The 14,776-nt window shown below is 48.4% G+C and overlaps 1 protein-coding gene across 1 annotated transcript in view; it reads left to right on the top strand.

The window, feature by feature from the left end:
- The window catches only part of LOC125943472 (uncharacterized), a 77,218-nt gene that overhangs the window by 31,728 nt on the left and 30,714 nt on the right, over positions 1-14,776 (top strand). The window contains exons 4-5 of the mRNA XM_049662805.1: positions 11,382-11,581; positions 14,482-14,653. Coding sequence (XP_049518762.1) covers positions 11,382-11,581; positions 14,482-14,653 — 372 coding nt within the window. The remainder of the gene's footprint in view (positions 1-11,381; positions 11,582-14,481; positions 14,654-14,776) is intronic.

Genomic DNA, 14,776 nt, shown 5'->3' with positions numbered 1-14,776 from the left:
GGACCCTGGTACTTGGAGACCAACTTCGTTGAAAGGCCAGGGGTAGTGGACGGGACACGCAGCCAGACTAGCGAGCCAGGAGCATAGCACGTAGTCGTAGCTGAGGCATCGTGGTGTTGCTTCTGGCGCCACTGGTCTTGTGATGTGAATGAACGTGCAAGTTGGCGGCATTCTTCAGCGTATGTAGCTGCTTGAGATAGAGTCGTGGACTCGGAGGCGTCGGGTCGGTATAAAAGAATAGTGTCCATGGTACAAGAAGGTTTGCGTCCGTGAAGGAGAAAGAAAGGGGAGAATGCAGTAGTGCTTTGAATGGCGGTGTTATAAGCGTACGTATAACAAAAAGTAACACTCGGTCCCAATTGGAGTGATCTGACGAGACGTACATAGCAAGCATGTCGCCCAGGGTTCGGTTAAAACGTTTTGTTATCCCGTTCGTCTGTGGGTGATAGGCACTGGTGGTGCGGTGAACGACATGGCATTCACGAATCAATGCTGCGACGACGTCGGAGAGGAAACCCTGACCACGGTCACTCAGCAATTCTCGAGGAGCTCCATGACGAAGGACGAGATTGTGAAGAATGAAAGTGGCAACGTCTTGTGCTGTGGACGATGGAAGAGGTGAAGTTTCGGCATACCGTGTGAGGTGATCGACGGCAACGATTATCCAACGGTTACCGTCTGGTGTAATTGGAAGGGGACCGTAGATGTCGATGCCGACGCGGTCAAATGGTCGGGCGGGGCATGGTAGAGGTAATAAGGGGCCGGCGGCGTGTTGAGGAGGAGTCTTGCGTCGCTGACACGTGGAACATGACCGAACATAATGTCGAACATAACGGTATATGCCACGCCAGTAGTACCGAAGCCTAATACGTGGATACGTCTTCAGGAAACCTGCGTGGCCACATTGCGGGTCGTAATGGAAAGTGGAGCAGATTTCAGAGCGCAGGTGCCGAAGAATGAGGAGGAGCCACTTACGGCCGCCGGGGGTGTAATTCCGGCGGTACAGCACGTCTTCCCGAGTGGTGAAGTGCTCAGCCTGCCGACGCAACGTCCGAGAAGCGGGCGCAGAAGTCCGGCCAGACTAAAAGTCTAGAATGGAAGCCACTTGCGCTGCTCAGATGGCATGTTAGAGATGGCAAGAGCGGTGGTATCACAGGTAGTATTTGTGAAGCAGACAGGGTCCGGAGGCAGGGGTGAACGGGAGAGGACGTCTGCATCCGAATGTTTCCGACCAGAGCGATACACGACGCGGATGTCGTATTCCTGGAGGCGCAATGCCCATCGAGCGAGCCGACCACTTGGATCTTTCAGTGACGACAACCAGCACAGGGCGTGGTGGTCGGTCACTACGTCAAATGGGCGCCCGTACACGTAAGGACGAAATTTCTCTATGGCCCAAATTATGGCAAGACATTCTTTTTCAGTCACCGAATAATTGCCCTCGGCTTTGTTGAGAGTTCGGCTTGCATAGGCAACGACGTACTCTTCAAACCCATCTTTCCGTTGAGCAAGAATCGCGCCTAATCCGACACCGCTGGCGTCCGTGTGGATCTCAGTGGGTGCAGAAGGGTCGAAGTGTCGCAGTATAGAAGGCGACGTAAGGATACGGCGGAATTCGTTAAAAGCGGCGTCGCAAGCTGGAGACCAAGCGGAAAGGTTATTACTGCCAGCGAGGAGCTTGGTCAAAGGGTTGATGATTATCGCGAAATTGCGGATAGAGCGTCGGAAATAAGAACATAGGCCGATAAAGCTGCGGAGATCGTTCATGGTACTTGGTTTAGGAAACGCTGAAACGGCTGTAAGTTTGGCAGAGTCGGGGAGAATACCGTCCTTCGAAACTACATGACCTAGAATCGTAAGCTTTCGAGCGGCGAAGTGGCATTTATTCAAGTTCAGTTGCAGTCCTGCAGCTGAGAGGCAAGAGAGCACTTGTTCGAGGCGAGTTAGATGGGACGCAAAATCGTAGAAAAAGACCACAATGTCGTCTAAATCACAAAGGAAAATATGCCACTTGAGGCCTCGAAGGATCGTGTCCATCATGCGCTCGAAAGTAGCAGGCGCGCTGCAGAGGCCGAAGGGCATGACTGTGAACTCATACAGGCCATCAGGCGTCACAAAAGCCGTTTTTCGCGATCGGCCTCCGCCATCGGTACCTGCCAGTATTCCGAGCGCAGATCTAAGGACGAGAAGAATTCTGCTCCCTGTATGCAGTCCAGGGCATCGTCGATGCGTGGTAGAGGGTACACATCCTTGCGCATTATGCGATTAAGACGTCGGTAATCCACGCAGAACCTAATGGATCCGTCCTTTTTCTTTACCAGCACAACTGGAGAGGCCCAGGAAATGCTGGAGGGCTGGATTATTCCACGTTTCAGCATATCGTCTACCTGCTCATCGATGACACGGCGTTCTGCAGTCGACACACGATATGGGCGCTGACGCAATGGTACTTGTTGACCGGTATCGATCCGATGAACAACTGCTGATGTTCGACCTAAGGAAGACTGCTTGTGGTCGAAGGAGGCTCGAAAGCGCTGCAGGAGTTGCGCGATCTCCTTGTGCTGCGCTGGTGTGACGGCGGAATCGACGGCTTTTAAGATATGTTAGCAGGATTATCGGTGCCAGCGGCAGGAGCGACGGCACAAATCGGTAGTGATGCCTTATCGCCAAGCATTGCATCCTCGAAAAGGCAGTCAAAAGTCTCGAAGCTCCCCAGACACCCGCCGCGTAGGAGAAGTGACGGACATTCAGATACATTGCACACGTAGATAGCCGCAGAACCAATGCAGAAGTTGATGACAGCCCACGGGAGGAGGAAGTTTCGGCGCCGAGCAAGAGCTGCAGATGGCGAAAGTTCGCGGCGGCAGGCGAAAACACCGGCACCAGAACGACGGACAAAGGGGCGATGTGGACGTCAGCCGCGGCAAACACTTTAGGGGGAGTGTGGTCGACGAGGTCAGGGCACGGCGTCGACAATGTGAACTCGGCACGAGCGCAGTCCACGAGGGCTTGATGAGTAAACAGAAAATCTCATGCTAGGATTACGCCGTAGGATGATCGGGGCAGGACGACAAACTTAACGGCATACATAACATTTTGAATAATTACACGGGCTGTGCACTGAGCGGTAGGCTTGACGTGATGCGAGGTCGCCGTAAACAGGGAAACATCGGTAAACGGAGTGGTCACTTTTCTCAGATCGCGGCACAATTTTTCGCTAATTACAGAAAAAACAGCCCCTGTGTCGACAAGTGCACGCACGGCAGTACCTTCTACCAATAAATCAATTTCGTTAGGCGGGTAAAAATGAGGTCTTGGAGAGTTCGATGACGGCGCAGTTCTTGCCTCGGGAACTGCGGCTGTTAGTTTTCCTCTCGTGCGGGGCTAGGTCGGCGAATCATCGGGGAGATGGATCGGCGACGGGGAGATGATGACCGGCGTGAGTCATACGGACGGCGTGTAGAAAACAGGAGAAGAAACTCGTGGTGAATGCTGAGCACCTTGATAGGTTGGCGAAACCACACCATGTTGAGAGCGGAAGCTCCGACGGTGACAGTGGCGGGCTATACGGCTCGCAAGACCACATGCGAAGCATATGGGCCGGTTATCAATGGTGCACCACGGATTCACAATAGATGGTCCGGTGGTCGAAGAAGGATGGGGAACCATGCGGGAGGGTGGCGGCGACGTGTAGAAGGACCCGGTGGCCCGGTAGGCGCCAGAAAGAGATGGGGCCTGTAGTCTGGCAAGAACGGCAGCGTAAGTTAGTGGCGTAGTGACAGGCAACGCCGGAGGGGCAGCTGGTAGTACCTGGGCGACTTGCGTCTCAATGACGTGACGAAGAGGTGGGTCTAAAGGTGACGGCGCTGGCTCAGGTGTGTGGGCGACAAGGGAAAGTTGACGTGCAACTTCCTCGCGGATGAACTGCTTGATGTGTGGTAGCAAAACGGTGTGATCAGCCGTGGCGTCGTTGGCAAGGGTGGAAATGTCTGCTGTATCTTGAGCAGCACGGCGCGTGGGCGCACGCTGCTTTCGCAGCTCGTCGTAAGTCTGACGGAGTTTTATCACGTCGGCTACCGTCTAGGGGTTCCTAGCGACAAGCATCTGAAATGCGTCGTCGTCGACTCCTTTCATAATTTGCGTTATTTTTTCTCCTTCGGTGCGAGATGGGTCGACGCGCTTGCACAGGGAGAGAACATCTTCGTTGTAGCTTGTAAACATTTCCTCCCTGCGTTGGACTCGACTGCGCAAGCGCTGTTCCGCGCGAAGCCGGCGCGCGGCAGTACGACCGAAGACCTCCGCGACGGCTGCCATGAAGGTCGACCAGTTCGTGATTTCGGTTTCATGGTTTTTGAACCAGAGGCCGGCTACATTAGTGATGTAAAAGTGAACGTTCGTGAGCTTGGCGTGGTCATCCCATTTGTTACACGAGCTCACTCGTTCGTACTCGACGATCCAATCCTCCACGTCCTGGTCGTCGGTGCCGCTAAATATAGGTCGGTCGCGTTGTCGGGGCACGCCAGCACTGTGGATTGTCGCTGGCACGGGAACAGCTTGCGATGGGCCAGGATCAGTCATGGTGATAGCTGAGGGTAGCGTGCGGCTGCGAAGTTCCAGGATGAACAGGACCCCGTTACCTCCACCACTTAAAATGGGGGTGTTGGTCTTCAAGCAGGCTTGGACGTGGCGTTGCAGAAAGCTATGCGAAAGGCAGGTCGGGTTACTGGCGAGCGCGAGCTACAGCGTCAACAACAACCACACTCATCGTCGTCTTCTTTTCCCAGACATCGAAGCGCGGTCATTCGCCTTCAGCACAATATATATATATATATATATATATATATATATATATATATATTGCCACTGGCGCTGGTCTGCTCCGGACCACCGTCAATGGCACTTCGCTTCTCGAAGGAGCAGGCGGTGGGTCGAGGGGCCTCCCGAACGAGAGCATACAACCTGTTGAACGCGGTTTCAACAATGGATCGGGCATTTCAAAGATGTGCGACGTAATGCTGACGTATTACCCACGCATTTGCCGCTAAATTGCCACTGAACGTTTTGTTTCGTCTACTGGGCTCTCCTCGAAACCCATAATTAATCCATTATCGCTGCGGTTGTCGCCTAATAGGCTCGGCCACTAACACTTATCATGGATTGTCTGCACACAGTTCTTTTTTTTTTCATTTGTGTTTTCTTCGATCAGTGCGCTTTGGTTCATAGCGAGAATGCTTAATCTTGAGCGAGGGATTTCTTTACAAACCTCCATGTTTTCTTCCTCGGAAAGTTTGCTTTAACCAAGGCAGCTAAAAGTTTTCGATGATGTGAACCTTTTTTTATTATTATATGGTATTTAGGAGATGTTGGCGCCGGTAATTGGCGCCGGCTACTCCTTTTCCCATAGCGGTATGAAAAAAAAAAGAATGAACCTACACACATTAAAATTAAATGTCAACTCCAAATCGCAATAACACAATGTCCAGTCACATAAGTGCACTAATACAACACTAATACTGAAAGTCAACTCAGAAACCCAGCAACACAAAGTTCAGTCACAAAGGCGCATTAAGTTAAACACTAAATGCAGTCACATAAGTACACTAATGTCACACTAAAACTGAAAGTCCACTCAGAAAAAGCGCACACAAAGTTCAGTCACATAGCTGCACTAAAGTAAACACAAAGTCCGGTCACGTAATTATACTAAAATCACGGGACATAAGATAGCATGGATTCGATTCGAAGGAAACTACATGAACCCAGGTGTCGAATTGACCATAGAGTGAGTTTATCACAGATAAACACTATTTTCAATAGTTTCCGAGAATATTGCTGGCTTCTAGAAATCGTTGGAGGGCCATTACGCTCGTCTTTGCAACGAATATGTTGGCCAAGGATTTAATATCTTCCTGAGGCTGAAGGGCCTGCGGTCTAATGTCTCTAAATAACGTGCTAAACGTTGTCTGTGTGTATCGTGTCGCGGACATTCTAACAGAAGATGCTGCACATCCTCATCCGCGTGGCCACAAGTGCATTCCGGACTATCAGCTCTTGAAATTTTTTGGAGAAAATGTTTTGTGTACGCGGTACCGAGCCGCAGACGGTGAATGAGTGTTTCGAAGGCTCTGGTTGTATTTAATGTGGACGGGATTTTGAATTGAAGTGCAGGGTCAATGTGAAATAAATCTAAAGATTTCGAGTTCTGACCAAACCATGTCGCTTTGCAACCACGGACGGAGATCTGCCTTAGTATGTGGCGCAATTCTCCTTGCGTTAGAGGGGGACCGTGTGTGTCGGTATTAATATGCGCTTGTCTAGCAGCCATGTCTGCTGCAACATTCCCAGGGATATTGCAGTGCCCAGGTATCCATTAGAACAGTATTGTGGGAGATTTTTCACTTGCCTTTGTGAGCTCCTTTAGTGTCTCATAAACTAACGCCATGTTTTGGGAATTGCTGATGCCACCACGAAGTGACGACAAAGCTGCTTGTGAGTCACAAAGGATGACCCATTGGTTCCCTTGTTGCGTTGAGTTTATGTATCGTAACACAGACAATATAGCAAAAAGCTCTGCTGTAGTTGATGATGTCGTGTGAGAAAGTTTAAACGTCTGTATTCGGATCCATTCTGGAATGACAAAGGCAGCTGCAGAAGAATTTGGTTGACAAGAACCGTCTGTGTACTCTTGAATATATCCAGGGTAGCGAAAGTATATATGGTACAGCGCCAGTTGTTGGGCTGCTAGGATAAACATGTCTCGTTCGCGAATAATTCCGTCAACCGAAAGTTCAATTTTTGGGGCGACAAGTCACCATGGAGGGTAGGAAATATCTGAGATCCAAAATTCGTTGTGTGGTAGTAGATTTTTTTGCACCTGAATCACAGTATTGATGTTCGCCCTGTCTCTCTCAATAAGTGTAATTGCTAGTGGGTGCCTTTTGTGCTGCACTGAAACGCGAAAGTAGCGTCGACAGGTTTCAACCGTCTTCATAATTGGGAATGGAGGATGACGTGCCTCTGCAATTACTAAGGCACTTGAGGTTGCTCGGGGAACACCTAAGCATTCTCTAAGGCTCCTAGCTATTAACCGTTGAAGTCGCTCTTCAGATGAACGGGAGATTCTATGCATAACAGGTGAAGAATAAGCAATTTTTTGCTTTACAAGTGCATTATGCACTTTCAGTAGAGAAGAAACCGACCCTCCCCATGTCGTGCGTGCTACGCGGCGAAGAACATTTATGGTTGAGCTTATTTGTTCTTCGAGTGTTTTAATGTGAGCATTCCAAGAAAGTTGTCTGTCTAGTATAACCCCCAGAAATTTGTGTTGTTTTACTATGTCTAAACGTTGCCCCTTAAGGCAAAGCTGAAAGTCTTTTAGGCATCCTCTGGTAAATGGTAGCACAGCCGTCTTACTTTAAAACAGCTCCATTCCTTTCTTTTAAGAATTTGTCCACAATGCTTAGGCCTTCCTGCAAAGTTGATTGAACAAGGCTAGCACATGAACCAGAGGCCCAAATACCAACATCATCCGCATATATAGAGAGTGTAGCGCAGGTATAAGTCTCCGTGGTAAATCCGCCATTACACAATTAAAGAGAAACTGGCTTAAGACACTGCCTTGTGGGACTCCCTGACTAAGATTATGAGAGGAACTTTTTCCTTCGCTTGTTTGAATAGATATTGATCTGCCATTCAAGAAGTTGGATATCCACCGTAGCGTCCTTCCAGAGACTCCCAGTTCTAGCAGACCACACAATATATAAGCATGACTGACTGTGTCGAAGGCTCGCTTAATGTCTCAAAAAACCGCTATTGTGACATTTCCCTTAGCTCGTTCATATTCAACATAGATGACGATATCCAAAATTGAATCCATGGTGCATCGCCGCCTTCGAAATCCTGTGATGTGATCTGGGAGTACTTCTGTTTGCTCACACCACCATTGCAGCCTAGTGTCAATCATTTTCTCCATGACCTTGCACAGACAGCTCGTCAGGCTCACAGGACGAAAAGACTCAAGAGATAGAGGAGTTTTACCAGACTTCAATATTGGTATCACGCGTGCTGTTTTCCAAGAGTCAGGGACATACTCCGTTTTCCCCAAGTCATTCAGTAACTCCAAAAGTGCCAATCGACCATTAGGTCCCATGTTTTGACAATCCTGTATGTAATGGAATCTGTACCTGCAGCAGTCTTTGTCTTACAAGACGCAAGTGCACATTTTAGCTCAATCATAGAGAATTCATAGTCTAATTGCACATGCTGTGACTGAAAACACGCAAAAAATTTTTGTTTTGCCATTTTAACTGAATTTTGAAACTCAGGAAAAGTAATAGAAATGCTTGTTCTAGTTATAATCTTGCAGAATTCTTCAGCAATCTCTAATTCTGAAGTATCCGTGGCTATTGAGAGAGCACGAAATGGTTGTGTTTGAACAACAGGGCCGCTTAATACACGAATAGTCATCCATATTCGAGGAACTGGCGTCAAGGGAGACAACGTATTGCAATATTCACGCCATCTTTTTTTCCATAAGTTGTAGTCGTCTTCGCATGACTGAGTGGACTTGCTGCGAATTTCTATACGCTTCTATACACTGCGGCGGTAAGCTCTTTCTGCTTTTCTTCTTATAGCTCTCAAGTGTTCATATTCTCCATCAACTGATGTGTATTCATCAGGAATGGACACTTGTTTCGTACACAATTTCACTGTTTCTTGTATAACTGATGTGAGTGTCTCTACGTCAGTTTCACGATCTACTCGACTGGATAAGTGTTGACGAAAGAGCTGCCAATTTGTTATATCCACGTATTCTCGTTTCGCAGTGCTTTTTAACCGTGGATGTGATATAAGAATTGGGAAGTGATCACTTCCACGTGTTTCTGCATCTGTTGTCCACCCAGTATCGGTAACAAGATCATTAGAGCATAGTATTACGTCTATACAACTGGCATAGCGATATCCACGCGTAAATTTCACAGATCCATCATTCAATACAGACAGATTGCATATTTCCGCGGCGCATTGAACGATATTCCCACGTGCATCACAGTGGTTACTCCCCCATGTTACGTTGTGTGCGTTAAAGTCACCACATATGAAAATATTTGATCTTGTGATGCTCAAAATATTAATCAAATCATCAGTCGTAATACGTCTCGATGCTTGCAGGTATATGCTTACGATTGTTATGCATTTTTTGCGAGATATACTTTGCAGGCAACATATTCAGGAAAATCCCAACTGCTTGATTGAATATGGTGAGAGGGCAAATCTTCTCGAACGCAGAGCATTGTTCTACTGTTTCCCGATGGACGACATATTTTTATATATTATTTAATTAGAAATACGAAAATCATCACGTACACCAGCCTCTTGTATGCACAATACAGGGAAGCTATATTGTGCAACTAACTAGCGAAAATCAGCAGATTTGGATCGAAGGCTATTAGCGTTCCACTGAAATATTACGACATTTTCGTAACGACTATTCATAATTGCCATCCGGTAGCACTGATGTGGATATTTGATTCATTAATGGTGTCATAGACAACAGTGCCTTTACCTCTGGAAGCTTGTTCGCCTGAGGTAGAGCTGTGACAATTGCTCGAATTGCAGCAAACAGCATAGGTAGAATCATCTGTCCAACACTGAGTGACGCGGTGTTATCCTGGAATGTCGATCTTCCGGCCGCCGTTTGCGGTGATCGCTGAGGGGTGTTCTGAGAGGTTCGCTGAGGGATGCTCTGAGAGGGTCGCTGAGGTTGTCCAAGCTTAGGTCGCTGATATTGTTGTGATGTGTGGTCTTCAGTGGTGGTAGCGGAATGATGAGTCCGCTGTCTCTGCGACTCTTGCCCAGCTGGTTGCTTCAATGCCGACGCATACGATGGTTCTTTTGATTTCTGTTCAGTTGCTGTAAACTGACGATTTTTCGCTGGGCTTACTGCATCAAGATTCGAAAGAGGCTCCTTGTGTCGTGGTTGTTTCCCATGAATTAGTTCATGTTTGCGTAGTATGGATGCGGCCTTATTCTGTGGACATCCTGAGAAGGAAGCCGTGTGGTTACCCGTACAATTTGCACATTTAGGCTGTCGTACAGACTTGCATTCAGTGTGCTCATGGTTCTCGGAGCAGATTTTACATCGACGTGATACGCGACAGTTTTTTGCCAGGTGTCCAAACCTCTGACAATTATAACACCTCAACGCAGGACCAAGGTACTCTTTCACCGGGTGGCTGGTGAATCCCAAGTGGATTCTCTGAGGCATAGGCTTGTCATCTCTGAAGTGAAGGATTACACTGTATAAAGAGCGGGATTTAACGGTACCATCCTCCAGACGATAGTATCTTGCTTGGCGGCGGACTGATATTACTCCAAAATCTTTCAAAAACTCGAGCAGTTGTCCTTCAGTGTATTGAAGTGGCACATGATAAATCTTCCCGACATTTCGAGTGTACGAAGCCGGTATGTAGGGCTTAACTTGTAGTCCTGCTACTTCCTGTAGTAAAAGCAGGTTTTTCGCCGATGCCACTGAGGCAACAGACACTGAGAAACTGCCGTCTTCGTTTACTCGGAACGACTGCACTTTTTCCTTTGCCGCCGACACAATTTCTGAGGAAACACGATTTGGATTCACTTCCCAAAAAGTGTGTCCTTCTTCTGACGGGCGGAATACCACTGGGATTCCTTCACTTCTTTTCTTTTTGTAGGTCACAGATGTGAAAGGTGCTTCATCACACTCAATGTCTTCATAATCGCTTAAGTCATAGTTTGAAGTATTTTCGTTATCTTGATTGTGAGTTTCCTCAAGACGAGGTCTCTTGCTCTCACCTTCGCTGGGTTCCACCATGGTCACCGGAGGCGGGCCATCAGCACCTTGATGTTCAAGGACTAGCCGTGCTGGCCTGATGATATCATTCGCATGATGCACGTTGGCAGAATCTTGGACGCGCTCCTGCGTTGCACTCATGTGCCTCAAAACACGCTGGCGGTCATAGGGCTCGTGCCGCCGTTCTCGGCTGCCTACCACCGTAGCGGTTGGAGACACTCCGACGGAGAAGGTAGTGAAGGCTTCGTACCTGGTTCCAATGGGCTCGTAGGTCGCTCACTTCTTCTCACTCAATTTCTGAGTAATGAAGTCCAGGCACAATGTAGACAAATAGTAAAACTGAAGTAAAAGGCGAGCAGCAAATAACAGGGCCAGCGCCTCGGAGAACTTCTTCTTTTTCCAGATGTGAACCTTTGAATGACCTTAATTGGGACTGACCTGCTTTTATAGGAATTTTCGCTCACCATGGCCGTTTAGCGGATGTCCTTTAAGATAAGTAATTCATTCCGTGCTGATCTCCTGTTCTCTTCTTTATGTTCTTATCCTCGATCAGGATATGTTTCTGGTGGGTCAGAAAAAGCCAGGCTTCACCAGCGTCTGTGAATTCAACGACGAACACCAACAACACTGTGACGACCAGGAATTTGCCGCCGGCGGTAGCGAATTCGTGGGATGGACAACGGGCTCAACGGGCTTACCTAAATGCGTTCAGAGGCCAGAGAGTCTCTTCTTGGGAAGTATTTTGCGACATGCGTAAGTATGCCAATTGGTTCACCTTTTCTTGGATTTGTACAACTACCTCTAGTCGGCCGGGGCGTCTCACTACCGTGACATGTGCTGCAGTTAAGCATGATTAGCCTGATATGAACGGCTCCGGCAGCTAAGCATGCAATCGATAGAAACAATATGAGGCAGCAAAAATCAAACCCTAAGACGTTTAGCTTTTCACTGTCATGACGCATTTGAATTTTTTCTGTAGCGCGGGCGCAGGAAACTCCTAAATTATCGCCGTTTCCTGTGGTCGAGAGGCTTAGCATGTCGTGACAGAATAAATGCTTCTTCGTCGCATAATGACCGGTTTCACTGAGTCCCTGATGACCTCAGTTAGCGAAAGTAGCACGGTCACAGCGTTCCTTGCTCGTTTTGAGGGCACCATAGGAGACCCTCTTAGGGCTACCCCTGGCGGTGCAACCTAATTTATTCCGTTCATCTCCTTATAGTCGAGATGTTATACCTTGCGGTGAAGCACCGCTAAACAAAGTGCATTCCCGCAATTGAAAAATCCGCAGTTTCTCCCGAAAGACGAAGCATCGATTGCGACAGCAAATTAGGAGACAGCTATACGAAGTAAGGATAGTAGTTTTATTGGCCGTATAAAGTTGGAGATATTTGCTTACTAACTAAATTAACAAGCATGGTGCCAGCGGCCAGGCAAACATGAACCCATCCCACTCGATGACGGCAGACACTCGTTGTCGAGACGCTCGCTTCAGGAAGCGCGACAGCAGCAGCCAGCGAAGTGACCTTCGTGCTGTCCATCGTTTCAACGGAAACTTAGCGGCGATAGCACAGCGCGCACAAAGGTATGAACCGTCTGCAGAGCGCTTTCAAAATACGGCGCGCGTGACCCCGCGCGCCCGCGCGGACTACGCAGTTGACGGCGGAGTTGAAGCTGTAGCGCCTCCCTCCGGAGCTGCCTCCACGCTTTCCTCCCTTCGTGCACCAGATTCAGTCGCGATCGCCAGTTGCCCTTGCGCCCGGGCGCGAAATACGCAGTTGGTGCCGGAGCACAATGCCGCACCCCCTCCCTCCTTCCCATCTCTCCACCGCTTCTCAGCGACGGAAGACATCGCGTTTGTTATTCGCCTTCCTCCTTCGCGCACGCCAGGTTAGGCAGCGATTAGGCTGTTTCACATGGCACGATTGGGGCGAAAAAAATCGTTCTGCCGCGCACGTCGCAGACAAATTTTCGCTGAGAGCTTTCACATTCGTCTGCGATAGCGCGATTTCCGTCGCAGCGACGCCGAAAGTCGCCCCCTGCTCACGAAGCATCCAAGCCTGCTTCGCTAAATAAAAACAACGTGGGAACTAGCCACATAACAAAATTTTCTTAATATTATTTGAAAATAGAATGAACACACTATTTTTATGTTTAAACGCGCTGAGATATTACGACCGCTTAGTCTGCAACCGCAGCAAGTGAAACTCTAGAAAACACCGCAAGCATGAGTGTGCGGCCATGTAAAGGAGGCATTTGTGCGGCTAGTGCGGCGTCGGTGGGGTGATTCCGTTTAGTACCCCGTTGTTGCGGTAATATATCGAAGCCACAACTCTTCTCCGGGAGAAGTATATGCTTCTGCAGAAGAAGCGACCATTGAGTGTGCAAGCACCTGGCACAATTTGTAGCGATAAAGAGGTTCACGATGGTGACGATCAAGTGGGTACGTGCGTATGTTGAAGTCGGCGTCTGCTCCCGACCTGGATAGCGTGCAGCTTCTCATTTTAAACGAATTGTGTGAGCTCGAAAAAACACAAATTGTTCATAAAGCCCCCGAGCCACAGGCACTGGTGGGTACGCTCTGTTAAAACATCATTGAAACTGGGGCGCGAAATTGCTCCGCTACGCTTCGAACACGCGGTAAAACAGGAAAGCGCCTATTTCGACGACGCTTGTTGTTACGTCACGTTGCCCGCCCACATCGCGCCGATCGCTGTGAGCCATCGACGGAAATACCAAGATGTTGGAATGTCGTCGCGGAGAGCCCGCGACGTAGCGGCGGTCGCTGAGCGACGGAATTCGCTCTGTGGCTGTGTGAAAATGGCGCCATGTGAAACGGCCTATTGTCGGCTCCCCTCGCGCGCTTTTACCCGCACATAGAGCATACAGCGCGCGGCGACGACTTTATCACCGTTGGACCTTATACGGAACCTCATGGCGACGACGACGGCAGGAATGCACCTGGAGTGTGAATTTTATTGCTGTCGCAATAAAAGACAATTGACTATCAAGTTTCCAACTCAACAATAAAAAACGATATCACATCTGTAAACTAAATTAAATTAAATTATGGGGTTTTACGTGCCAAAAACACGATCTCATTATGAGGCACACCGTAGTGGGGGACTCCGAAAACTTGGACCATCTGGGGTTCTTTAACGTGCATCTAAATCGAAGTACACGGGTGTTTTCGGATTTCGCCCCCATAGAAATGCGGCCGCCGTGACGGGAGTTGATCCCGCGACCTTATCATCACGTATCACTTATATCATCACAAATATAATTTACCGAATTCGTCCGCTTGAGTTGCTCTAACGGAAGTAGCTCACGACAACACGATGTTTGTGGTGCACATTTACGGATATCTAAACATTGTATCTATTTTTGTTTACCTTGTTAATTACTCGGTAAATTATGTAAAACAATTTACGCCTGTAATCACAATCACAGTCTATAGACTGCAATTTTACCTCTTAATTGCAAGAGCTTTCATTCAAAATCAGTGCAGCGGTTGTGTTAATAAAGCATTTCTTCGTTTTACAGGTATTTTAATAACTGGCCTTGGGGTCGGCCCCGAGCTTCCACTTAAGAAATGTTCTTTGCCGTGCGAATGCGCCTGATTCTTACATTCTCCAACGTGTTTGTGCCGTTGCAGCGCTGTCCAAATTCTTACCCCCGGGGACGTCTTTCTCGGCGACAGCAACTTCTCCAGTTTACTGACATTCAGCATGTGGTTATTGGCACTTCACGTAGGATCTACAATTGTGGTCAGTACGACTTGCCGAAACGTCCCCGAAGACGTCATCGAGGTATTGAAGGAGTACGAGGTATTTGCGTTTTCGCATCTTTCAATGGGAGCTAAAGCGTCGTACAAATTAATGACTGGTCATTTGGCCACTTCGTTTTGTGACTGACCGAATAACAAACACGGGGTAATCTAAATCACAGTT

The sequence above is a fragment of the Dermacentor silvarum genome, chromosome 2 (genome assembly GCF_013339745.2).
Source record: "Dermacentor silvarum isolate Dsil-2018 chromosome 2, BIME_Dsil_1.4, whole genome shotgun sequence".
NCBI lineage: Eukaryota > Metazoa > Arthropoda > Arachnida > Ixodida > Ixodidae > Dermacentor > Dermacentor silvarum.
Note: the sequence above shows the minus strand (reverse complement) of the source record. Positions and strands in the feature narration are given on the sequence as shown.